The sequence below is a fragment of the Saimiri boliviensis genome, chromosome 4, assembly GCF_048565385.1.
Source record: "Saimiri boliviensis isolate mSaiBol1 chromosome 4, mSaiBol1.pri, whole genome shotgun sequence".
Classification (NCBI taxonomy): domain Eukaryota; kingdom Metazoa; phylum Chordata; class Mammalia; order Primates; family Cebidae; genus Saimiri; species Saimiri boliviensis.
This window is the reverse complement of record NC_133452.1, coordinates 101,348,872-101,374,163: the sequence shown is the minus strand read 5'-3', so window position 1 is coordinate 101,374,163 and position 25,292 is coordinate 101,348,872. Positions and strand designations below refer to the sequence as shown.

The following is a 25,292-nucleotide window of genomic DNA, read 5'->3' as shown; positions in this document are numbered from 1 at the left end:
GAGTGGTACCAGCTCCTCTTTGTATGTCTGGTAGAATTTGGCTGTAAACCCATCTGGACCTGGGCTTTTTTTGGTTGGTAGGCTATTAATTGCTGCCTCAACTTCAGCCCTTGTTACTGGTCTATTCAGGGTTTCAACTTCTTCCTGGTTTAGGCTTGGGAGAGTGCAAGTGTCCAGGAATTTATCAATTTCTTCCAGGTTTACTGGTTTATGTGCATAGAGTTGTTTGTAGGAATATCTGATGGTAGTTTGTACTTCTGTGGAATTAGCGGTGATATCCCCTTTATCATTTTTTTTATTGCATCTATTTGTTTCCTCTCTCTTTTCTTTTTTATTAATCTGGCTAGTGATCTATGTTGTTGATCTTTTCAAAAAACCAGCTCCTTGATTTATTAATTTTTTGAAGGGTTTTTTGTGTCTCTATCTCCTTCAGTTCTGCTATTAGTTATTTCTTGTCTTCTGCTATGTTTAGAGTTTTTTTTTTTATCTTGCTCCTCTAGCTCTTCCAATTTTGATGATAGGGTGTCGATTTTAGATCTTTCCTTGCTTCTCATGTGGGCATTTATTGTTAAAAATTTTCCTCTAGATATTGCTTTAAATGTGTCCCAAAGATTCTGGTATGTTGTGTCTTCATTCTAGTTGGTTTCAAAGAACATCTTTATTTCTGCCTTCATTTCATTGTTTATCCAGTCAACAATCAAGAGCCAGTTGTTCAGTTTCCATGAAGTTGTGTGGTTCTGAGTTAGTTCTTAATTTGATTGCCCTGTGTTCTGAGAGACTGTTTGTTATGATTTCCGTTCTTTTACATTTGCTGAGGAGTGATTTATTTCCAATTATGTGGTGAAATTTAGAATAGGTGTGATGTGATGCTGAGAAGAATGTATATTCTGTGGATTTGGGGTGGAGAGTTCTGTAAATGTCTATTAGGTTTGCTTGGTCCAGATCTGAGTTCAAATCCTGGATATATCCTTGTTAATTTTCTGTCTCGTTGATCTGTCTAATATTGACAGTGGAGTGTTAAAGACTCCCACTATTATTGTGTGGGAGTCTAAGTCTCTTTGTAGGTCGTTAAGAACTTGCTTTATGTATCTGGGTGCTCCTGTATTGGGTGTGTACAGATTTAGGATTGTTAGCTCTTCTTGTTGCATTAATCCTTTTACCATTATGCAGTGCTCTTGTCTCTTTCAATCTTTGTAGGTTTAAAGTCTATTTTATCAGAGACTAGGATTGCAACTCCTGCTTTTTTTTTTTTTTTTTTCCTCTCCATTTGCTTGGTAAATCTTCCTCTGTCCCTCTATTTTGAGCCTATGTGTGTCCTTGCATGTGAGATGGGTTTCCTGGATACAGCACACTGATGGTTTTTTTACTTTTTGTTCAATTTGCCAGTCTGTGTCTTTTGATTGGGGCATTTAGCCCATTTATATTTAAGGTTAACATTGTTATGTGTGAATTTGATCCTGCCATTTTGATGCTAGCTGGTTGTTTTGCCCATCAGTCAATGCAGTTTCTTCATTGTGTCAATGATTTTTACCATTTGGTATGTTTTTGGAGTGGCTGGTACTGGTTGTTCCTTTCTATGTTTAGTGCTTCTTTCAGGAGCTCCAGGCCTGTTGGTGATGAAATCTCTCAGCAATTGCTTGTTCATAAAGAATTTTATTTCTCTTTCACTTATGAAGCCTACTTTGGCTCGATATGAAATTCTAGGTTGAAGGTTCTTTTCTTTAAGGATTTTGAATATTGGCCCCCACTCTCTTCTGGCTTTTAGGGTTTCTGCCAAGAGATCCACTGTAAGTCTAATGGGCTACCCTTTGTGGGTAACCCGACCTTTCTCTCTGGCTGCCCGTAGCATTTTTTCATTTATTTCAACCGTGGTGAATCTGACGATTATGTGCCTTGGGGTTGCTCTTCTTGAGGAATATATTTGTGGCATTCTCTGTATTTCCTGGACTTGAATGTTGGCCTGCCTTGCTAGGTTGGGGAAGTTCTCCTGGATAATATCCTGAAGAGTGTTTTCCAGCTTGGATTCATTCTCTCCATCACATTCAGGTACACCTAACAAAAGTAGATTAGGTCTTTTCACATAATCCCATATTTCTTGGAGGCTTTGTTCATTTCTTTTCACTCTTTTTTCTCTAATATTGCCTTTTCATTTTATTTCATTAAGTTGATCTTCAATCTCTGATATCCTTTCTTCTGCTTGGTTGATTTGGCTATTGAAACTTGTGTATGCTTCACAAAGTTCTCGTGTTGTGTTTTTCAGCTCCATTAAGTCACTTATATTCTTCTCTAAGCTGTTTATTCTCATTAGCATTTCGTCAAACCTTTTTTCAAAGTTCTTAGTTTCTTTGCATTGGGTGAGAAATGTTCTTTTAGCTCAGAGAAGTTTGTTATTACCCACCTTCTGAAGCTTGTTTCTGTCAATTCATCAGACTCATTTTCCATCCAGCTTTGTTCCTTTGCTGGTGATGAGTTGTGATCCCTTGGGGGAGGAGAGGCATTCTGATTTTGAGTGTTTTCACCCTTTTTGCACTGGTTTCTTCCCATCTTTGTGGATTTATCTATCTGTGGTCTTTGTAGGTGGTGACTTTCAGATGGGTCTCTGAGTGGATGTCCTTTTTGTTGATGATGAAGTTATTTCTTTCTGTTTTTTAGTTTTCCTTCTAACAGTCAGGGCCCTCTGCTATAGGACTGCTGGAGGTCCACTCTGGACCCTGCTTGCCTGGGGACCACCTGCAGCAGACATAGAACAGTAAGGGTTGCTGCCAGTTTCTTTTTCTGTCATCTTCATCGCAGAAGGATACCCACCAGATGTCAGCCTGAGCTCTCCTTTATTAGGTGACTCTTTGGATATATGGAGTTCAGGGAAATGCTTGAGGAGACAGTCTCTTCCTTATAGGAGCTCAAGTGCGGAGCTGTGATCTCCGTTGTTCTGTTCAGAGCTGCTGGGCAGGTATATTGTTGCAGCAGAACTCATAACTGCCTTTTTTCCTAGGTGCTCTGTTCTGGGAAGGTAGGGCTTTATTTATAAGTTCCTGATGTGCTGCTGCCTATTTTCAGAGCTGCCCTGCCCAGCAAGGAGGTACCCTAGTCACAGTCTGCCAGCAGAGGCGTTGCTGAGCTGCCGTGGGCTCTGCCCAGCTTCTGTGTGAACTTCCTTGCGGTTTTGTTTATAGAGGTATAGTCACAACTACCTTGGCAATGGCGGTCTGCCTCAGTAATGGCAGATGACCTTCCCCCAACAAAGCTGGACTGTCCCGGGTCCAGCTGCACTTGCTGCGAAACTCTCAATCCAGAGCATTTCAGATTGCTGTTCCTTGTGCGGGTGGGACCCACCGAGCCAGATCACCTGGCTCCTTGTTTCAATCCCCTTTTTTTCAGTTGAATGGGTGGCTTTGTCTCCCAGGAGTTCCAGGTACAAGTTGAAACAGCCACCCAGATTTCTGTGAATTTTTGTGCAGAAACCCGCTGGGTCAGCTGAAACAGCCGTGCTAGAAACCCGTGGTGCTTTTCAGCCTAGGAATCTCCTGGTCTGTGGTCAATAATAACTCTTTTGGAAATGTGGTGATCACTCACCCTCTGCATTGTTCTCGCTGGGAGCTGCACTCCAGAGCTGTTCCTATTCAGCCATCTTGGATCCGTTCCCCCTGGAATTGCTTTTTACACTTGATCTTAGCCAAAAGGCCGAGAAGCGATCGAATTGCTTTTTAATGTTGAGCAAAGGACAAAGAAAATGGGGTGCCTTTCATGCACCTGGGTGGTACAGGATGATGAGGCAGGACACAAGTTTATAGAAACCAGAACAAAGAGCAGTTAATAAACTTGTGACATATTTTGTGATGTACTTCAGGTTTGAAAAGTAACATTTGAGAAACACATTTTGCAGTTTTGAGTTTATGTGCTTTGTGACCTTGTAGCTGGTTAGCAAGAAAACGGGAGTTTTTAGATGCCTGGGAATTTTGCTAAGAATGTGGGGAGGATAGATTAAAGTTTAATGATTTGCAGGAAGGCAGTTATTTTGCCCTAAACAGAGCTGGGGAAATATTATATTAAACACAACACAGCAAGATTTACTTTATTATACAGCAACCACAAATTATAAGGTTTTATTTTACTATTATTGCTATTATTTAATTTCCTTCTTTATTCCCAATATGTACCAGGCATCGAGCCAGGCTTGGGGTTCAACCATGAATAGAATAGTCCTGGCTGTCAGAGTTTACAGTCTAACAAGGGAGACTGACAAGAAAACAGGCAGTTGCAGTGCAGTGTGGTCAGCACTGGGAGATGGCATATGCAGAGGGTGGTGGCACCAAAGTGGGGCGCACTACCCCAGCCCAGAGCTAATCACTTTTTTTTGAGATGGAGTTTCACTCTTGTCATCTAGACTGGAGTGCAGTGGCACGAACTCAGCTCACTGCAACCTCCGCCTCCTGGGTTCAACTGATTCTCCTGCCTCAGCATCCCATGGCAGGAGTAGCTGGGATTACAGGTGTGCACCACCATGCCCAGGTAATTTTTGTATTTTAATTAAGACGGGGGTTTTGCCACGCTGGCCAGGCTGGTCTTGAACACCTGACCTCAGGTGATCCACCTGCCTCGGCCTCCCAAAATGCTGGGATTACAGTTGTGAGCCACCGCACTTGGCCAGAGCTACCTGCTTTATAGCTCTAAAGATTTATTGCCAGATTGCTCAGTAGCTTGATTCCTGAGGAAGATTTTCTTTAATTCCATCATTTCAGTGAGCATACTTTTCATTTCTAGATGTTCTGTTTGGTTCCTTTTCAAATACACCTTTTCTTTACAATTTTCTATTCTTTTTACTAGTGCTTCCTGTTATCTTTGCCTTCATTTGAAACCTACTTTTTTCCTTTTAATTTTCTTTACTATGGTTCTATTATCTCAAGTTCCTCCTGTTTTGCCTATTCTCTCTCGATGGCATGTTCTCTGAGTAGCTCGTACGTTTTTTATTGTGAGGATTCTTGTTTTCATCCTCTTGGAGTCTCTGTGAGCCCTGGGTTGTAGAAATACAGCTATCGTGCGGTTTTACATTTGCTTCTGCTTGGTACCCTAGGGGTCTAACTGGTTTAGCTGATCTATTTTCCCTTTACTTTGCTTGGAGAAATTGTTGGATCATTTAGAAACACTTTACTGAGCACGTGCTATATATGCATAGTCCTACATTCGGCTGTGGAAGATACAAAACAACGCAAGACAACGTAAAGTTGCTGCCTCACATGGAACCACAGTCTGAAAGCGCCAAATAAGTATAGGCCGAAAGTTAGGTGACCATGTAAGGCAGAGTAAAGGCTCAACGGTGAACAGCCAAGTTCAGAAGGAAAAACAGACAACCGGAGAAAAATAGGGACAAAAAGCCTAGAGAAGGAAGAGGTTCCTATGAGGAACTTTCAGAAGGAAGGTGTGAGTAAACCATCCTCCCCTATCCCCACCCCAAACTAAAACCTCTGGCCTCTTCTGGGTCGTTAGTGTGGCACTAGGAACTTGACTTTGAGGTCCTTATTGAGAAAGTTAAATCAGAATCTAGGGAAAAGGAAGTCATTTAAGGTGCTCCTGAAGGATGGTGGGAGGTTTGATGAAAGTTGTGTTTCACGGAGAAAAAACAGCAAGTTGAAAGGGCTAGGTGGCTTTGCAAATGATTTCACTAGGACAAGCCTGTTAGGGAGGCCAAGGTGAGGGCTTTGAACGTGGAAAGTGCATAGAGTGTTCGTTATCAGGCGTGGCAAGAGGAGAAGTAGCTTTTTAAGGGGCAGGGCGGGAAGGGAGTCAGAAAAGACAGATGGGGAAACCGAGACTAGTAGTAAAAGTGACCAGAAGGCAGGTGTCTGTCTACAGAAATTTCTCACAATGAACTGGCTACAGGGTAAGTACAGGCAAAGGGACTAGGTCTTCCACTGCTGGGTCCCTGCACACTCTAGGACCCATTCAAACAGAAACGTTTTTTGTGAACCCCCCACAACTAGCGGGATTCTGTTTCAATAACAATTGCAGGTAGAGCACATTTACAAATAGGAGCAGAGCACCTGCCGTCCTGTCTTCCTCGCGGGGTTCTTGTGAGGATTACACTTGAATCAACACCTGTAAAGCACTTTAAAAAGTGCCCGTCACATAGTTCCTGCAATTTAAGGTCTAGTTGTGATTATTCACTTTTATTAACTAAGAATCAACTCCAGGCACCTAGCAGTGCCTGCGAGTGCTCACTCACTAAAACCCTCAGGATCTAGTGACGGAGACACTGAAATACTTTAGAGCAAAACAAATTTTACAACCACGGACTCTAAGGAAGGCGTGCGAAGGCTCCGCAGCTGGGGAGGGTGCCCACAGTCGCTGAGGGGACATCTGGATTTGCTCTGGTGGGAGGGCATTCCTGGCAGAGGGGATAGGAAAGGGGTCGGACAAAGAGGCTGGGACCGCCGAGGGGCTCGGGCTCGGGGCTCCGGGCTCGTCCCGCAGCGGGAGGTTCAGCTTGCGCAAAATTCCACGCAGGCCGCAGCGACTGGGATCTGGGCCGCAAAGAGGCGGGCCGAGAACCGCGGAGAAAACTCCCGAAGCCGGGGAGGGGGCTTGCAAGCGCCTCAGACCATACTGGGGACGTCTGGCAGCCAGAGGCGCCGAACCCCGCCCCCGCGCGCTCCGGGGCTCCCGGGGGAGCGCCTCGGCCTGCGGCAGCTGCCACAACTCCCGAGCCCGCGGCCCCGACTGCCAGTCACCACTGACCCGCGGCCGGCAGCCCAGAGTCCTGCCAGGCCCCCAAAAGTCCCGGGGGCCACATCCGGCACGTCCCACCAGCCGCGCCAAGCGCCCAAGCTCCCCCTCGGACTGGAGTGGTGCGTCCCGGCCCCGCCCCCTGACGCTAGCGAGGGCGTGGCCTCCATCACGTGACGGGGAGTGACCTCGCCGCCGGGCGCCATGGGGGCTTCGGACCCGGAAGTGGCGCCCTGGGCTCGCGGCGGTGCCGCGGGGATGGCGGGAGCTGGAGCTGGAGCCGGAGCTCGCGGCGGAGCGGCGGCGGGGGTCGAGGCCCGAGCTCGCGATCCACCGCCTGCGCACCGCGCACATCCGCGCCACCCTCGGCCTGCGGCTCAGCCCTCGGCCCGCAGGATGGACGGCGGATCGGGGGGCCTGGGGTCTGGGGACAACGCCCCGACCACTGAGGCTCTTTTCGTGGCACTGGGCGCGGGCGTGACGGCGCTCAGCCATCCGCTGCTCTACGTGAAGCTGCTCATCCAGGTGGGGGACCAGAGGCGCTGTAGGGAGATGGGAGGCCGATGTGAAGGTGACAGGCCAGGATTTGGAGAATTGGAGCGGGGAGTCAATGGCGACAGATTTGGGGAGGGGGCGGGGACGGCGGGTTGGGGGCCGAAGTGGGTGGGAGGGGAGGAAAGCCGTGAGGGAGTTGGGAACGCAGGGGTCACGGGTTTTAGGATGCGGATAGGAGAGGAAGGGGTTAGAGCAACAGATTTGAGAGAGGGTGCAAGGAAGACGCGAGTTGGGGGATGCCAAGGAGAGGGCGATGGGCTGGAAAGATGTATTTGGGAGATAAAGGAGTGGGGATGATGGATTTGGGATAGGGAAAGGAACGAATTTGTGGTGAGGGAAGAAGCAGAATTGGGGGAGGGGCGAGAAGTTTGGGTGAAGAGATAGGGAGGAAGGTTGGGGACCCAGGCAAAGTGTTTACAGAGTGAGGAGCACATATTTGGGGCAGAGGGGAACGGGGCCTCTGCATTTAATAGAGACGAATTTAAAGCGTCTTGGGGTGGGGACAAAGTGGGTGCCAGGGCCAGAAATTTAGGAGGTAAAGAAGGACATCACACTGGGGGTGGGCAGAGGGGACCGGAGGTCTTGGGTTTCATGGTGATTTAATTTGGTGGGAGGGTGCAAAGGCAAAGAATTTAGCAGGGGAATGCTATCAGTTTACCGGAGATGGGGGTCTCTGGATTTGATGGCTACGACAGATTTGGTAGGAGGAGGGGACAGGGTGACGCGTTTGGGGGGAGGGGAACAGATAGGGCCGGCATTGGGGGAGGGGAGTGGCAGCGATTTGTCTAGAGAGGGAAGCTAGGAAGAGGCTTTTGGGGGAAGGGGATGACGCATTTGGAGGAGAAAATGGAAATCATAGTTGGGATCAGAGATAGGAATCACAGTGCTTGTATCTGGGCGGATGAGGAGAAGGGCCATGCGAGTATTGAAATTGGGCAGAAGGGACAGTGGAGACATAGGTGGCAGGATAGGTAAGGACTTCCAGAAATTGAAATCGAGGTAGGGATGTCTCTGGAACGGAGGAATGCACGGGCACTTGGCTGATACGGTGGTGGTGGTGGTGGCCGTGGTGGCGGGCACTGCGGTACAGATGAAGTGTGCTGCTTGAGAGAAAGAGAGTGAGCTGGAATGAAGGGGGTATGGAGGTGTGAGAATTAGGTGGGTGTGGCTGGGATGGGTACAGTTTGATGGGGTCATTGGGCCAGAATTTTCCAGGTAAGAAGGGTGGGGGGAGGAAGGTAAAAATGCAAGTGGAGACCCATCCAAGATTTGAGTTGAGGCAGGTGGGTGTCCGATTTTACCATCTTTATAATTGAACTGAGAGAATGCAAAATACAATTGGAATGAGAAGGCCTTGAGAATGAGAGTAATTAAAATCCGGGATCCCAGGAATGGTAATAGATTTGTGGGTGTGACCAGGAATATGGCAAAGAATGAGGAGATTCAGTCAGGGGCATCAAGGTGCCTGATTAGACCCTAAATGTGACAGATTTGAAAATTGCTGATGGGGGAGGGTAGAGACCAAGACTGGCATTTGGTTGTGATTTGGGAGTGCGGGCCGTCTTACTCACAGGGTTAATTAAGACTGTATTTACAGCAGTTGCACTGGTGGGACCTGAGAAGCGAGGGTTCTGGAAGCTGGTGGTATGAGACTGAGTGAGGGGTAGGATTTTGAGGTGCAGGTGGGAGCGTCTGTGGAGTGAAGGATGCTGGAGCACAAGGGCTCAATGTGAAGGAAATGAAGAGATGCCTTCATCATTTTGACGATGGCGGATCTGGTTTGAAAGAACTTTGAAATAAGGATGGTTGGGGAAGGGAATCGGGGAATGAAGGCCACCAAAGCATGAGAAGAACTAAATGGTGAGCAGGTGAGGATGGATCAGCCCCTTTGAAGCCCCAGAGGTGCCTGTCTGATTTGAACCCAGCCACTGTTGAGTGTTAACATATATCAGGGTAAGAACTTCAATGGGTATTGCTTGGGAATCAGAGTAATATCTTGAAAAAGGCAGATGACTGGGAGTGGGGGTGGCAGGAGTGGAGTGACAGATTCGGGGTTGTCTGGTTTGAGTACATAAGAATGCAGGGCCTGAGATCAGGGCATGTGGGTGGCAGGCTTGGAAGTTGGAGATTTTAAGATGACAGACTGTCCCTGCTGGTATCTGACATAGGGCCACTGCATTTGCTGTAGTTAGCACTGGGTTAACAGATTCGAGGATGAAATTGGGTTTAGTGATTTGGGAACAAGTCATCAAAACTGGAAGGTGAGAGGAATGGGGATGAGATACAGCCAGCGTGCTTGTGATAACCCAACAGAAGTCGAAAATAGATTCAACAGATTTAGGAGCCATGGGAATATGAGATAACCACACAGATTTAAGGGTGAAATTGGGATCAGTGGGACTCCCAAATTGTAATGACTAAACTGGGTAAGGCCAGGAAGAGAGCAGTGGCGGTGACTTGGAGTGGAGATATAAAGGAATGCCACCTGTATTTAAGAAAACAAAGATCGGCCGGGCGCGGTGGCTCAAGCCTGTAATCCCAGCACTTTGGGAGGCCGAGGCGGGTGGATCACGAGGTCAAGAGATCGAGACCATCCTGGTCAACATGGTGAAACCCCGTCTCTACTAAAAAAAATACAAAAAATTAGCTGGGCATGGTGGCACGTGCCTGTAATCCCAGCTACTCAGGAGGCTGAGGCAGGAGAATTGCCTGAACCCAGGAGGCGGAGGTTGCGGTGAGCCGAGATCGCGCCATTGCACTCCAGCCTGGGTAACAAGAGCGAAACTCCGTCTCAAAAAAAAAAAAAAAAAAGAAAACAAAGATCAAGACAAAACTTAGCTCAGAACCTTGGAGCTTTTAACCCAGAAGAGAAAGGTCTAGAAGGGAAGGACTTGCTGCCTGGGTCAGCTGACCCACCGCTTTCCTCCGTTGGCTCCACTGGATCAAAATGTTTTTCTTCTGAAAGACAGTCCCCATCATGGAGATTATCGGTTTACAATCATTAATTTGCTAGGCGTCTCAGAATCACATCCACAGGAGATGGCCTGAGCTTTCAAAAGCACTTGCTTGATAAAGGCAAAAGGGGACAGGAAGTTGATCGCCAAAAGCGCTGGAAGCATACCTTATCCGGTTTCCGAGGTAGACTTTTCTAAGGCGCCACCGCCTCCCACAGCTGCAGGCCAAGTCCTCTTCTGCGTCTCAGAGGAATCTCTCTGGTCCATGGGACTGGCTGGTCTGTTTAGAGGGCACAGGGCTGGTATCCTGATCCCTGCCAAGGGAGGAAGGGGCCTTCTCACTCCCCACCTAGGTGCTGGTGTCCTTGACACCTTGCCTCCTGCCTGGCAGTAGGGGCTCTCACCCCTTGACAGAGACTTCCTGCTCCTCACGTGGATATGGATGGTCCTTCACCCACATAAGAGTTTAATAAATATTTCAGATCTGCAAAGCATCTGTACAGCGAGAACTATCAAAGCCGTACAGAAATGAGCAGGTCATTTTGTCACAGGGATGTGAGGTGATTGAGATGAGAATGCAGCAGAGGGTAATATCTGAGAAGCAGCTGGCATTTGAGGAAACAGTTTGCTAAGCCTGGGAATGGGAGGAATAGACGTGGAGGTGTCTGCAGTAGATTTGTTAAGAAATTTGAGTTTGGGGTGCACTTTGGAATGGACGACTTAATGGCTGACCTGTCCGAAGCTTGCGTATGATGTTTTCTTATTGCCACATTTGGAATTGAGCTTAGAATGAAGTTTTTCATCTGGAGAGGAGAATAACTGAGATTTATTCTGAGATGGGTGTGGGGTTTGAAGGACATACGAATGGGGTTTCTCTGCTGGGAATATCTAGGATTTGAATGTAAGGATGTTGGGGTATGGGTAGGACTTGGATGGTGGTTGGGGTAGCATCTGGGACCAGGCATTTCTGTTCATTGGGAGATTACTTGCTGCCAATGGTTAGAGACACTGATGAGCTTTCTGGCATGTTTTGATGGGGAAAACAGGAACAGGAACCACATTAGAATTTGTGGGAGAAGAGTTAGGCAAAGGGGACAGGAGGCTGAGGAGAGGTGGTGAAGCTGAATCACCAGTAGGCTCTGATAGTCCCTTTGTCTTTGTTAATTCTGAAGGTGGGTCATGAGCCGATGCCCCCCACCCTGGGGACCAATGTGCTGGGGAGGAAGGTCCTCTATCTGCCGAGCTTCTTCACCTACGGTGAGTGTGCCTCCCGCACAGGAAAACCCACACCGACAGAAAAGAGGCCTCAAGTGGGGAGAAGCTACCGCGCAGCATGGCACACGGAGTTGAGCTGGCACGGGGAGGGGAGCTAAGCGTGGCCAGAGAGGGCATGGTGTCGAGGTGGGAGCAGGTGAACCACACAGCTTTGGTCCAGCTCCTGTGCCTATAGCTGCCAGCTGCCAGCCCAGACAGCAGGAGGGGACAGACACGGGTGCCTGAGAGAGGGGCCAGTCCAGGACACCCTGTTATCTCTGCTGCCCTGAACAGGCGTGGGGGTGATTTCCTTTTGCCTTGTGAGCAGGCTGGCCCTGCTACTCCAGGAGGAGGCCTGTGGGGCTCCTCCTGCATTGTTTTCTTTCATCCCACCTGGGTGTCTCGTTTCCCCTGCGTCCCGCAGGCAGCGTAGTGCTCACTCACTCTGGTGTCTCCGTCTGTTGGTTACAGAATGGTGTGCAGTGAATTGCAGCTTCACTTCTGTGGGCTGTGTGAGCTTGGGAGGGCCACTTACCTACTTTGGCCCGGCTGCACCCCTTGCCTGCAAAGTAAGGTCAGCTCCTCCTGCCCGGGCCTTCCTGTAAGCTCCCAAGAAGCTTCCTGTCAGTCACCAGGAAGCCTGCCTTGCTGCCTCTGCTGCCCGGCCCACAGGTGCCAGCTGGCCAGGGCCTTCTCTTGTTCACCCTCACTGTCCCTTTCCCGGTCCCCACCCTCGCCAGATGATCCTGATGAGGGCCTTCTTTAAATGTGCCTTTTCTCTCCGTGTTCACAGCCGGAGTTCCATTCCAGGCGAATCCTCTCTAGTTCCCTGCTCCTCTGCTCTTACCTGTTTGGTGGTCTAGAATGTTCTCCAGAATCTTTCTGCTGAGTGACTCGGGGCTTGGCCTCTGTGTTACCTTTTCCACTTCACATGCTGTTAGCAGAATTGGGTGTCATATTTCTCTTCCAGTTTGTCCCTGTGTTGTTGAGTGCAGAGTCTAGGGCCAGGCGGAAAGTGTCATCTTGTGAGGAAATGTTTGTGTTGTTTTTTACCGAAAACTTGTGAGCCTAGTGGAGGGGGAATGACAGAAGTAGGAAGGCCGCGACCACTGCGTAGTGAAGCGGTATACAGAGGTAAGGCAGCCGGGGCGGGGGGCTGCGGCCCTGCCTGGGGCTTCCTCTGGATCTGGTTGCACGTGCTGTGCCCTGAGAGGCAAGGTTAGAGCCCAGTCGTCTCTATGAATGTGACACAGCCATTCCCAAAAGGACTTCGAGTGGAGGGAACTTGACCCGCATCTTACTGCCTCTTGTGAGGATGAGCAGAGTTCTGAGGTGCGCCCCAGCCTCGTTTATATAAATGGAGCTTCAGTCTAGGTGTGAGCAAGTGTTCATTGGGCATCCAGACACCAGACCCGCTCTGGAGTCAGGGAGGGGCCGCCATCTGGCTCTCTGGTACAGTGTGGGCAGCGTCTGCCCCTCTGCATGTCTTGGCCGAAAGTACCGCAGCTGTCGTGACATTCTCTGATGGAGAAGAAGAAACTTCCCAGAGGGTTTCCGGAACTGCGTAAAGACCGGAATGAGGGAGGCCCTGGCTGGCCCGAGGCCTTGGGCACAGAGGCCCGGCAGGCATTTCAGCACACCTTCCTCCTCTCTCTCTTCTTCCTTAGTCCTCAGAAATGGGGAGAAATGAAGGTCCTTATTCCTTTGTTTTCCCTGGTGGGTAGATCCGACAGAAGAGGGTGGATGTTCTGCTCAGGATCACACGCCGAGGTCCTGAGGCTCCCTCTCCTCACCAGGATCCACCCTCCCCCAAGGCGAGTTTTCCTTCTGCCTGTTCACTCTGAAGTAGGGCTCCTTGCCAAGTCCCCAGGATCCCGCTCCCTCCTCCTCCTCCTCCTCTCTTTCCAGGCCACCCCCATCTCAGGAAATCACATGAACAGGTAACAGGTGTTCTCAGCCTCGTGAAAAACCCACGTTAGCTGTGACGTTGAATTGCTTTGCTGGCAGATATCTGCGGAGGAGCAAAAGGCATACTTGCTTCCTCCTGCCTCTGTGCGGTGCCAGAGAGCTAAAGTCATGGGTCTAAAAAGGAGAGCGTGCTGCCTGAGAGAATGTTCTCACTTCCAGATGCACAGGTTTATAAAAATACCCACCCTTTCATTTAAAACATGTTCAAAATATTGATAGAAAACAATGAAACGTCATGAAAGGCATCCTTAGAAAGATAGGCCCTAATGAAGAAAACACTAACTCACACGGGTAGGGCCTGGCATCCCTCACATTTAAGTTTATTCTGTGGAATTGTTCATTGGTGCTTCTGTTTTAGTTACTTCTCTAAAGACTTGTTTTTCCCTTGACTAATAAATGCCAAAGGTGCCAGGCGGTGTCCTGGGTATAGCAGGTGGTATCCTGGGTAGAGCACAGTAGCAGGGTGGAGACGGTCTCCTGGGAGCCCTTCCTTTGCCTTTTTCTCTCCTTTAGGTTGCAAACTTCCATCATTCCCTCTGGGTACTTTCTCTGTCTTTTCTATTTTCTTTTCCTCAAGAAAAACTTAATTTTTAACAAACAGAATTGTGTTCCGTGTTGCGGCATTTAAGTTGCTGAGAAATCACAGCTGAGTTTGTCAAGTAGAGTTTTTAAAGCAAAAAGCAAAAAAAAAAAAAAAAAAAAAAACCAAGAAAAGGTATGAACTTACAGTCAGCAGTTACCTGAACGACAAGCCGAGCCTGGTCTGGGTGTGTGTGACCCAGGAGGGGGTGGCCCTGAACTGGGCGCGACTCCTCGACCGCCTCTGTTTTCTTACAGCCAAGTACATCGTGCAAGTGGATGGTAAGATAGGGCTGTTCCGAGGCCTGAGCCCCCGGCTGATGTCCAACGCTCTCTCCACTGTGACACGGGGTAGCATGAAGAAGGTGAGCCGGCGCGGAGCCAGGGACAGTGGCCCAAGGTTTCCCCAAGCTCGCAGCCACCCCTGCAGCAGCCAGTTACCCTGGTCCTGCCTCCTGCCCGGACCTCTGGGGGCTTCACTCCGGCCCCGGGGGAGAGCTCCCACGCCATAGTTCTGCTTTTCCACAGCTGTGACACCAGATAGTAGCTTTCTTTTTTCCCCCGAGGCTCCAAACCTGGAGGTTACCTGAGGCGGGCCCAGCCAGCAGACACTGCAGAGGAGCTGGTTCCTGCAGAGTTCCCTGGAAGACGCGTCGCTGAACTTGCTTCTCGGCCGCTCTCTGTTTGTTTCAGGTTTTCCCTCCGGATGAGATCGAGCAGGTTTCCAACAAGGATGACATGAAGACTTCCCTGAGGAAAGTTGTGAAGGAGGTGGGTGTGGAGAGTCGGAGAGGGAGAGGCGCGCGGAGGGGAGCCTGAAGGTTTCTCACCCCCGCGGTGGGCGGGTCATTGACGAGTCACTGAGTTGTGTTCTCCTGCACGAATGGGTGGGGTGGGGTGGGGTGGGGTGGGGTGGGAAGGAGCCCTGGCCTGGATGCACGGGGAGCCCCAGAAGGCCGCCTCAGCCATTGTTGGGCCTAGCCTGGGACCGGGCAGCACTCCTGGGTGGGGAGCTGGCAAGTGGGCAACAGGTGGCGCCATCCTTGGCAGACTGACCCCGCGTGCGGTCCATGGGACAGGCGTCTCCCTCGTAAGCACTTGTAGCTCCCCTCGAGGGCCAGTTCCAGAGACAGGCCGAGGGTGGCGAGTCTCCACCCCATGCTCTCTTCCAGACCTCCTATGAGATGGTGATGCAGTGCGTGTCCCGCATGCTGGCCCACCCCCTGCATGGTAAGCTGCCCACCTTCCCGTGAGACCGTATGTAAGCCGGGGTGGGGCGTGGGGTGAGGGGTACCCCCTTGTGGACTGGAAATAAGACAGTCGTAGACCAGTTGGGAAGTGGTAGTGGGGTGGGAGTATTCTACTGGAACCCACCCCACTGAGGAGAGGTTGGAATTCTTTCCAAAGAGAGGCGGAGCTCTTCCCAGGCCGAAGAAATGGGACCCTGCGGTCATGGCGTGTGACAGGGAATCCCAGAGACCCTCTTCCTCTCCTCCTCTCTCAATAGGCACATTGTTCAGTGGCCACTCTGCCCCCGGCACTGGTGGCTGGGGCGTCGTGAGGTTTGGCCCACTGCATCACCTGTGCGTGTTTTCTTTTTCCTCAGTCATCTCAATGCGCTGCATGGTCCAGTTTGTGGGACGGGAGGCCAAGTACAGGTGGGTACCTCTCGGGACTGGCGGAGTGGCCCTGTTACCCTCTCACAGAGTCCGCCAGGGCAGGCCGTGCTGGGGTTGGTTGCGGCACCTTTTCTGCCCTAGTCCTGTGTGAGCTCAGCCTGCTGCCTGGCTTCTGAGGAATGCAGACGTGGCTTCCACCATCTGTCCAGGGGCATTTTCTCTTCCCGTCTCTTCTCAAGGGCAGCCCTAGATGAGCCTAGATGCCTTTGCAGGGGGGTGAGTGGGATTGGAGTCAGCTTGGATTAGGATTTCTGGCACCAGAGCTGATTCTGCCACTGAGGGCTGAGCTGTCTCCTCCTGGACCCCCAAGGTAATGCTGTAATGATTTTTCCAGCTGGTAACTCTTTTCATCCTCTGTGAAGAAGCCATCTACCCCATGGGCCTGGGGCTCATCTCTTCAGTTGTATACCAGACCCTCACCTAGATCTGCACGCAGCCCTGGGCAGGTGCCAGGGGCATATGTGTTCACACAGAGGCATGTGGCAGAAGGACACACCTGGGTTGCCCTTCCTCTCTAAGATTCTCATTTCCTGGGGTCAGCGTTTTTGGCAGCTGTCCTGTGAGGCTGCAACCCTAGGAAGCTCAGCTGCCATGGTGCCTCACTGGGGTCATTAATGGGAAATTGGCCCATTCCCCTAGACTGAAGTATGAGGTTGGTAGTTGGGAGTAGGAGGGTATAATCTGCCTGTTGTGAGTGGTGGGGCTGGGCCTGGCCGGGCTGGGATGACGTGGGACCAGAGCTACCCAGGGCTTTGCCTTCCGCTGGCTTCCTCCGTTAGGTTGCCCCTTCCCCGTGGGCTCTGCACAGCCTCCATTCAGGACAAGCCAGTTGATGGGTCCAGCCACAGGTCACCAAGGTTGTTACTGAGCTTCCTTGGCACTTCACACCTAAGACCCCACAGCCTGTCCTCTCATCTCTAACAGGTGCAGTGGCCTGGCATGAGTCCCCGGCTCCCTGCTGGGGAATGCCAGATGTCTCCTCCTAGAAGGTTCCAGTGCCTCCTCCAGTAGGGCCCTGTATTCCTTCCCTGCCCTCTGGGAAAGTGATTCTCTCTGCTCATCACCCCCTCCTACTCTTACTGTCGTGGGCGGGCCTGCGGGCTCCTCTGCTGGAGGGTTGTTGAACCAGAGATAAGTGTGAGGGCCAGGGAAGAGGGACCTGCCACCTCTGCACCAGTGGTCCACGTCGGGAGACGCATCCCTCAACTCCCAGCTCACAGAAAACGCAGTAGAGCACTGCTAGTGGGCTGCCCCCGGGGGAGGCTGGGCTTCCTCAGTCTCCGTGAACTGTGTCAGCTCCTCCTCACCCTGAACAAGCACTCTCTGCACCTTTCTACTTGGTTCCTCCTGGTAATAGTCCTCCCCATCCCCGCCAGGACCAGCTGGATCTGAGCAGAGTTGGTGGGCTCAGCCCCACACCAAGGGCTGGGCTTCTGGTAGGTGGCTGCATGACCTGGTGTCTCTGTCTTGCCTTTTTCGCAGTGGTGTACTGAGCTCCATTGGGAAGATTTTCAAAGAGGAAGGGCTGCTGGGATTCTTTGTGTACGTGAGTTTATACACCCCATAACTGGCCATGGGCATGGCTCTACTAACAGGTGTGTCCTCAACCTCTCAGACCACAGCTGCTGGCTGGGATGAACCACATAGCCCTGCCCTAGCCTGCGGGCCGCACTGGCTCTCTAGAGCTCCGTAGCGCGTCCACGCTGCTTAGCCCTTTTCAAGCCGGGGCTCACGTAAAAGTGGCACTGTGTGTCTAGCACACGGCGAAGATGAACCGACCAGCCCTGCTGGGCCGCCTCCTGCGGTGGGTGTGGGGCTGGTCTTCATGTGCTCAGCCACTGCATAGTCCTTGGCCCCACTGCTAAAACATGACTGAAAATCTTGATTGGACTCAGGGTGGAGCTCTGGAAGCTCACAGGCTGACTACAGCCAATGGATTCTGTTTGACATTGCTTCTCTGACAAATTAGTTGTTAACGTTAACATTTCAGATATTTTGCCCAAAAGTCCGCATTTCTGGCATCTCTTGAAGAGTCAGAAGATCTTGTCCTGCTGGGTGGTTCTTTCTGTAGAGCAGCCATCGGGCGGGGCCCAAGACCTGCTCCTTTGGCAGGGCACCTGGTCTCTGCGGGCCACAGACATCCTGCACTTCACTTCCAGCTTACTTCACCTCTAAGGACAGCACATACTGAAAAGACTATGATTAGAAAGAATACAGCACAGACAGAACCCAGAATCCTGGCTTGATGAGATGTTTTTTGAATTGCCTTTTTACGGTCTAGGCAGTGATGTACCTGGTGATAGGTGCATGATAAGGATACTAGATACTAGGCTCCACATTATTAAAAAGAAGTCTTTTATATCATGGTTTTCCAGTTTGCCAGATGTTTTTTATTTATGGCCCCTCATTTAACCAAGAAATGACTGTTTGTAGGTGTGTCTGCATGTATGTGTATATAATATGTAAATATGCGGTTGTCAGGAGGTGAATTTGCTCCCGAGGGAACACTGGCAGTGTCTGTAGACATCTTTTGTTTGTCACAACTGGCATCTAGTGGGTGGAGGCCAGAGATGCCACCAAACATCCTACAGTACACAGGATAGCCCCGCGACAAAGGCTTATTCATTCAGCCAGGCGTCGTGGCTTGCATCTGTGATCCCACTTACTCAGGACTCGTGTCAGTGGTTTCTGCAGCTGTCAGGAGGCCGAGGCGGGAGGATTAGTTGAGGCCAGGAGTTCAAGACTAGCCCGAGCAACATAGTGAGACTTCTGTCTCTACAAAAAAATGTTCTAAAAAACTAGCTGGGTGTGGTGGCAGGCACCTGTAGTCCTCGCTCCCCAGGAGGCTGAGGTGGGAGGATGGCTTGAGCCCAGGAGACTGCAGTGAGTGACGATTGCACCACAGCACTCCAGCCTGGGTGACAGACTGACACCCTGTCTTTTGGGGGAAGAAAAAAAATTCTTCAGCCCTAAATGTCAGTAGTGCCAAGGTTGCTAAACTCTGATTTATATTCATACACACACACACACATACGTATAAGTATTTATACACATATATTTGCACATGTACCTGGTAACAAACCAACGTTTGTTACATACCTATCAGCATGGATGTCACTGCCTAGACCTTAAGGCAAATCAAAAATCAGCTCAGCGCGGCTTCTGGGTTCTGTCTCTGCTTTATTCTTTCTGAGCATAGTCTTTTCAGTATGCACTTTCTTTCTAGGTGAAGTCAGTTGGATGTGAGGTGACGAAGTGCAGGGCGTCTGGAGCCCTCAGAGACCATGTATCCTGTCAAAGGAGCAGCCACTGGGCCCCAGCTGATGGCTACCCTACAGAAACAGCCACCCATCTCAAAACACTGCACATCACCACTTACACCACGTAGTTCTCTTCTGGTGTGTGAATAGGATTCCCACATAACAGATACCTACACTTTGGGTTCTTTTTTGTGATTTTTGGGACAGGTGATACGCATACCTGTTACAGTGCATAGAACGCACCAAAGGATATATATATATATAGCACGTAGTCAATCTGAGCACAGGCAGGGATGACAGGATTCGAAATTGCATTCACAGACGTTCATTTTATTAATATTCCTCATAGATGTATTACATAGATTCTTTTGAGTTTTTCAAATATTTTATAGTAAGATTTTTTTATTTTAAATTCAAAAACAATAATTCTGCTTCTCCTCCCAGGAGACAGCCATCCATTTCCTGATGATCCTCCCGGGCACTCTGTACCTAAACAAGCAAACACATTTAGAAACACAAGAGGCACGTGGGACCCACTGACCTCAAACTGGCCCTTTGCCCTCAGTGCTGCGTCTCAGGAACCTTCCTTAGCAGTTTGTAGAGCTGTTAATCCTATAAAGGCCATCATTTAAAAAGTTAGCCCTCCTTGTAAATGCTTGCATATAATCTTTTTGATAGAATATTTTCAGGGGTGAAGAGAACAGATGCGTTGAGCAGTGCGTTTTCTGAGAGTTGGTTAGGTAAAGAGGCCAGGAGAAAATTACAACACGTAGGCACTCTGTAACCTGCATTTGAAACTTCCAGATTTGGCAGTATTCACATGTGAAACTGCTTGAGACCGTTAACTAATTTTTGGCATCCAAAGCGGCATATAACACCTCCCCATGGGAAAAGGAGCACTACCTTCCCAGAGTGCGTAACTGCTGGCCCCTGCAGGCTTCCTTTCTGAGGCTGTGCCATTGGATATGCCGAGATTTTGAGCTTGGAACATCCCTGCCTGTTTCCTGGGTGTGGAGCCCCCAGGAACTGTTCCCCTTCCTCTCCTGCTCATCTCTGCTTACCTTGTTTTTTAGTGGATTAATCCCTCACCTCCTGGGCGATGTGGTTTTCTTGTGGGGCTGTAACCTGCTGGCCCACTTCATCAATGCCTACCTGGTGGATGACAGCGTGAGTGACACCCCAGGGGGGCTGGGAAACGACCAGAATCCAGGTTCCCAGGTTGGTTGGAACAAGGACTTGTCCTTCTTTCCGTGTACTACTGATGCCCAGGGTCTGGGGCAAACTCGAGGATTCTGGGATTCTGAGCATCAGGCCCGGAGGGCGAGAGAGGACCTCTCAGTGCCCCTGGAGTCAGCTTTGTCTTAAGGGGAGAATGGCCTGGAGAGGCGAGATTCCAGATTATTATCCAGACCTGGGAAGAATTAACAGAATGCTTGTCCCTGGGAAGCCTTAAAAGCAGACCCCAGCTTATTATCTAAGGCTGCTCTGAGGCAGTGACCCAACTAGGGCTCAGGAAGCCAGGAGATAGACCAGCCCATAGTGATTACCCTTTGACCTTTGCATCCTGTCTTTTGCTTTTCAAAACCCTTCTGTGAACACTATGGCCTTTGGTCTGATGGCGTCCTGGCTGTGAAGAGAACAGGGCAGGTATAATGTTCTGTTTACCAGTACAGAATTTGAGACCCAGAGATCACAAATTCTGGAGAGACTCTGGGCTCTCCACGGTCACTCAGCTGGAACTGACAGGGCTGGAATTAGGTCCCAGGCCAGGCCAAGGGAAGGCTGTGTTCCTCTGAGTTTTTTCAGATCTGCTAGGAAGTATGCAGTCCAGGCTCACCCTCCTATTTTGTTAGCTATGGTCTACACAGTCTAGTACACATAGACCTCTCAGCAGGTCAGGTCAAGCCTAGGAAGGCCTGGCCCATCTACACGGTACTTGTTGAAGAAGGCTGTCCAGGTGCCTGAGGGGTTGACTGGTTCTGCCTGAACCAAGAGAAGAGGTAGGGAGCAGCAGTGGCTGGGGATTGTGGTATCCAGACATTCTCACTGTGGGGATTGCCACGCCCAAGAGGCTAGGGGAGGGCCTGGGGACCTGTCTGCCAGAATCACCTGGGCGGGAAGTGGGTCGTGTTCCGTGCGTGTGTGTCTGGCACATGTTCTGTGTGGTGAGGAGTCCCCATCCCAGATGGGAGCCTCTGCTTGCAGGGAGACTGGTTACTTGACCTGGGCAGGTGAGTCTTAACTGGCCTTTCAGTGTCAGCAAATTTAAAGCGGCTCCATAGAGACCCACCCCACCTGCAATCGCAGTGGCACGTTCCTGCAGTTCTGTCCCCAGCCTTGTGGGTGGATGAGCTGTCGCCGTCACATACAGAGCCAGGGTGTTGGGGGACAGGGATTACACAGCTCAGTGGTTCCTGGTCTAGGTGGGCAGCTGTCTGACCAGAGGCTGCTATGCTTACATTAGCTACAACAGCAGTCAACAGATTGTTGAAAGTGTTTTTTGATTTTTTTTTTTTTTTTTTTTTTTTTTTTTTTTTTGAGACGGAGTTTCGCTCTTGTTACCCAGGCTGGAGTGCAATGGCGCAATCTCGGCTCATCGCAACCTCCGCCTCCTGGGTTCAGGCAATTCTCCTGCCTCAGCCTCCTGAGTAGCTGGGATTACAGGCACGCGCCACCATGCCCAGCTAATTTTTTGTATTTTTAGTAGAGACGGGGTTTCACCATGTTGACCAGGATGGTCTCAATCTCTCGACCTCGTGATCCACCCGCCTCGGCCTCCCAAAGTGCTGGGATTACAGGCTTGAGCCACCGCACCCGGCCCTGAAAGTGTTTTTTGAGTGCTTTTCTGTGTGTGGCTTAAAGGCCGAGATGAGGCTGCCGGGCTTGTCAGAGCCACTCAGGCAAACATCTGAGCAAGTCTCTGCCCAGGCCCCAGGGCATCGATCTGGTGGGATGGTCACTCCACGAGAAGCTGAGGGTGAGGCAGTCTCCTTTCCTCACTAGGAGCGAGGAGCTGGGGTCTGAAGCGGGAAAGGTTTGCTGAGGTGGAGGTGGCAGTAAGCCTGGAGTTGCCCTCGCCTCACCCCATGGGCCAGGATTCATCTCTGGGTGTCGGGGTGCGTGTCTGTCTTAGCACCAGCTGTGTGCCAAGCCCTGGATATGGATCAGGCAGGCCCAGGCTCAGCCCTTGAGGCTCACAGTCCAGTGGGGTTGCACAGGCAGCGGCAGCTGATCCACTTACCTGGCCTCCTCCTCGGGACTCCCTTCAGTCCACTTACCCCGCTTCTGCCCCGAGGCCGGACAGGAACGGTGGCGTGTGCGCCGGGCTTGTGAGGAGCTGAGCGCGAGGGTGGGGTGAAGGCAGGTGAGCTGCCGTCTGCGTCCTGAGGTGCCTGTGGCAAACCGCTCTTCCTTTCTGTCTCCTCAGTTCAGCCAGGCCCTGGCTATCCGGAGCTATACCAAGTTCGTGATGGGGGTAAGTCGAGCCAGCTGCCCTTCCTTCCCACTGCCTTGTGGACCCAAGTAGGGCCTAGGAGGCCAACCCTGGTAATGGCTAGAGGCAGGTCTTGGTACAGGGTGTTAGCGTGGTGTGGCCCTGCTTCCCGGGCCAGGGTGGGCCACTGGCACTCAGGCCTCTCTGGGTTTCAGATCGCAGTGAGCATGCTGACCTACCCCTTCCTGCTAGTTGGTGACCTCATGGCTGTGAACAACTGCGGGTAGGTGTGCGCCCCGCTACTTGCCACTCTACCAAGGCTGTGGGGTGGGGAGACCTTCCAGCCCTGCCCCTCCCACCTGTGTGTAGGCTGGGCCTGCCAGGCACCCTAGCTTCCGCTGGGACCTCCCAGCACCCTGTGGGATGAACTGTGGTGTCAGGGTGCGGACGGGTGGCAGCTCGAAGTCGTTCCTTCTTGAAGCGCCTTTCCCGTGGCTGGCTGTCTTCCCACTGTTCTCTGCATCTACACTCTCCTTCCCGCGCAGGCTGCAGGCTGGGCTCCCACCTTACTCCCCGGTGTTCAAATCCTGGATTCACTGCTGGAAGTACCTGAGTGTGCAGGTGAGCAAGCACTGGGAGGAGGAGCCCTCTCCTGTTCTTTGCCACATCCTTCAGCTGAAATGGTTTTGTGGATGCTTCATGGCGTGGAAAGATACGTGGTTTCATGGAATCTAATGCTGTGAGGAGAGACTTGGTATATATAAGGCATTTAAATTAAATTTTCATCTTACCTAATTTCAGAAAGGATTTGAGGTTGGCTAAGTGTGGATTTATTTTAAGATTATACATCAGACAAGACCTTTTCTTCTTTGAGTCTTCAAGACTCTTAGGATAAGAATATGGGAACTCTGGCCCAGGTCGCAGGTGGGAAAGCCCGGGAGCTGCTTATCGGTCAAGTAACATGGGCTGAAAATTTGGAGTTTGCGACCAGTTCAGCTGAGTTCCTGGGTTGTTAGGGTGGCTGGCACTGGAGATGAACTCCTCCCTCCTACAGGACATTCCTGGGCCCAGGAGAGCCTGTGGGTGGAGAGCTGGGCCATGTGGGGACCTGGCAGCAGTTCCAGCCTTGGGCTCTTGTGTTCTATGCTGAAGCCACCTCTCCCTGGCTGGAGCTCTTGGGCCCAGCAGTCAGGGGTCCAGGCTCTGGCCAAGGGCAGAACCTTTCCTTTTCCTGGCCTTGGTTTGCCTCGCAGTGAAATGGGGCAGTAGCCTGCAGGGAGCTGAGTGCTGACTGGCCTCAAGGCCGAGAAGAGGAAGATGGGAAGGAAGCAGGGAGGAGAGCCACAGTTCTTCCCAGTGACCCTGGTCAGTGTAAGGGTGTCACATCCTCCCCATGGGCATTGAAAGAGACCACTTGGGCTCTGAAGCAAGGGGGCAATGAACCTCCTCCTTAGGGCTCTCTTACTGAGTATCCCCAAAGACACTCCTGGGCAGGAAATGAGCCACTCCCTCCTGCTTCAGCACAGGTAGATTCTGCCCTCCAGGGATACAGGCCCAGGCCCTCCACCCCCGAGCCTGGGTCTTCGAGCTCCTAGACCCTTCTTTGCCTGACACTGGCCTTCCTCTAGGAGGGATGAGGAATCATGGCCTCCTCACTCAGCCTACTTTTCCTTCTGGTCCAGGGCCAGCTCTTCCGAGGCTCCAGCCTGCTTTTCCGCCGGGTGTCATCAGGATCATGCTTTGCCCTGGAGTAACCTGAACCATCTAAAAAACACGGTCTCAACCTGGCCACAGTGGGTGAGACCTGACCATCTTAGGACACCTGCAAGACGACTCCAACCCAGCAACAACCAGATGTGCTCCAGCCCAGCCGGGCTTCAGTTTCCATATTTGCCATGTGTCTGTCCAGATGTGGGGTTGGGCGGGGGTGGGGCTGCACCCAGTGGATTGGGTCACCTGCCAGACCTGGGGAAGGTGGGGCGAGGTGGGGAGTTGGCAGACTCCCCATACCTCCCAGATTTGCTGAGTCTGTCTTACGCAGAGGGCCAGAAAATGGCTTGTGGGGGCCCAGGTTGGATGGGGAAAGGCTAATGGGGGTCAGACCCCACCCCATCTACCCCTCCAGTCAGCCCAGCGCCCATCCTGCAGCCCAGCTGGGAGCATCATTCTGCTGCTTTGTAAATAAGGCAGATTCCCCTGGCACATGGCCACCATCATGTCTAGGCCTATGCTAGGACGCGAATGCCAGGCTCTGCCTGCGTTTTTCTCAACACTAATGATATGAGCGCAGCACCTGCCTCTGAATGGGAAATCATGTGACTACTCAGAATGTGTCCTCCTCATCCAATGCTCATCTGTTGAATGGTGATGCCTCGCGCGCAGGATCGGGTTACCTGTGCAGTTGTGAATACCCAGAGGTTGGGCAGATCAGTGTCCTATCCAGTTTTAAAGTTCATAGTAAGATCTGACCCCATCTCCCACAAATAAATGTATTGGTGGTGATTTGGAGTTTTGTGGGGCGTCTCTTATTTTTGTAAGCTTAAAAATCTACCTGTGGAGTCTGTCTGAGTCCTTCCTGTTGGTGGGAGGAGGGGCTGTAAAGAGGCAGGGCAGGGGGCTACTGGGTTGGAGATGTAGGTACCAGAGCTTGTGTAGCTCAGTCTTTGGGGGGACACTGGGTGGTGAGGCTGGGGTGCCAGTTTCCACAGCAGCAACCAGTGCACAGGTCTGTTGCCTGAGACGGGCCTTTTGGATAGTGTTCCACGCACACCCCTGACTGTCACATGTCAGGATGGCATATCTTCAAGTTTTACAGAGAGCCGCTTGGTGTTGGTGGCCATAGTTAATGTCAGAATGGGCAGACCTCCCTTCCGATAAATGGTTTTTGCGC

The 25,292-nt window shown here is 51.1% G+C and overlaps 1 protein-coding gene across 4 annotated transcripts; it reads left to right on the top strand.

The window, feature by feature from the left end:
• The first annotated feature begins 6,547 nt into the window (after window positions 1-6,547).
• Window positions 6,548-24,910, top strand: MTCH1 (mitochondrial carrier 1). Of its 4 annotated transcripts, none has more exons than XM_003923223.4 (12): window positions 6,548-7,245; window positions 11,402-11,486; window positions 14,289-14,395; window positions 14,724-14,801; window positions 15,203-15,260; window positions 15,637-15,688; window positions 17,192-17,251; window positions 20,043-20,136; window positions 22,397-22,444; window positions 22,618-22,685; window positions 22,948-23,023; window positions 24,085-24,910. In XM_003923223.4, exons 1-12 carry the CDS (start codon window positions 6,925-6,927, stop codon window positions 24,154-24,156), a joined length of 1,119 nt encoding a protein of 372 aa, XP_003923272.3. In that variant the 5' UTR covers window positions 6,548-6,924; the 3' UTR covers window positions 24,157-24,910. The 4 variants fall into 4 exon arrangements, with proteins under 4 accessions (XP_003923272.3, XP_039323683.2, XP_039323681.2 ...); XM_003923222.4 differs by having other exon boundaries at window positions 6,885-7,245; window positions 20,043-20,187; XM_039467749.2 differs by lacking the exon at window positions 24,085-24,910 and having other exon boundaries at window positions 6,883-7,245; window positions 22,948-24,063.
• Window positions 24,911-25,292: the final 382 nt, after the last annotated feature.

Bases quoted from the DNA above. Each gene is read 5' to 3' on its own strand.
- MTCH1 (XM_039467747.2), top strand. From the start codon at position 6,925: ATGGGGGCTTCGGACCCGGAAGTGGCGCCCTGGGCTCGCGGCGGTGCC. The intron at 14,802-15,202 runs GTGGGTGTGGAG...GCTCTCTTCCAG, and splicing joins TGAGGAAAGTTGTGAAGGAG to ACCTCCTATGAGATGGTGAT. The intron at 17,252-20,042 runs GTACGTGAGTTT...CTTGTTTTTTAG, and splicing joins GGGCTGCTGGGATTCTTTGT to TGGATTAATCCCTCACCTCC.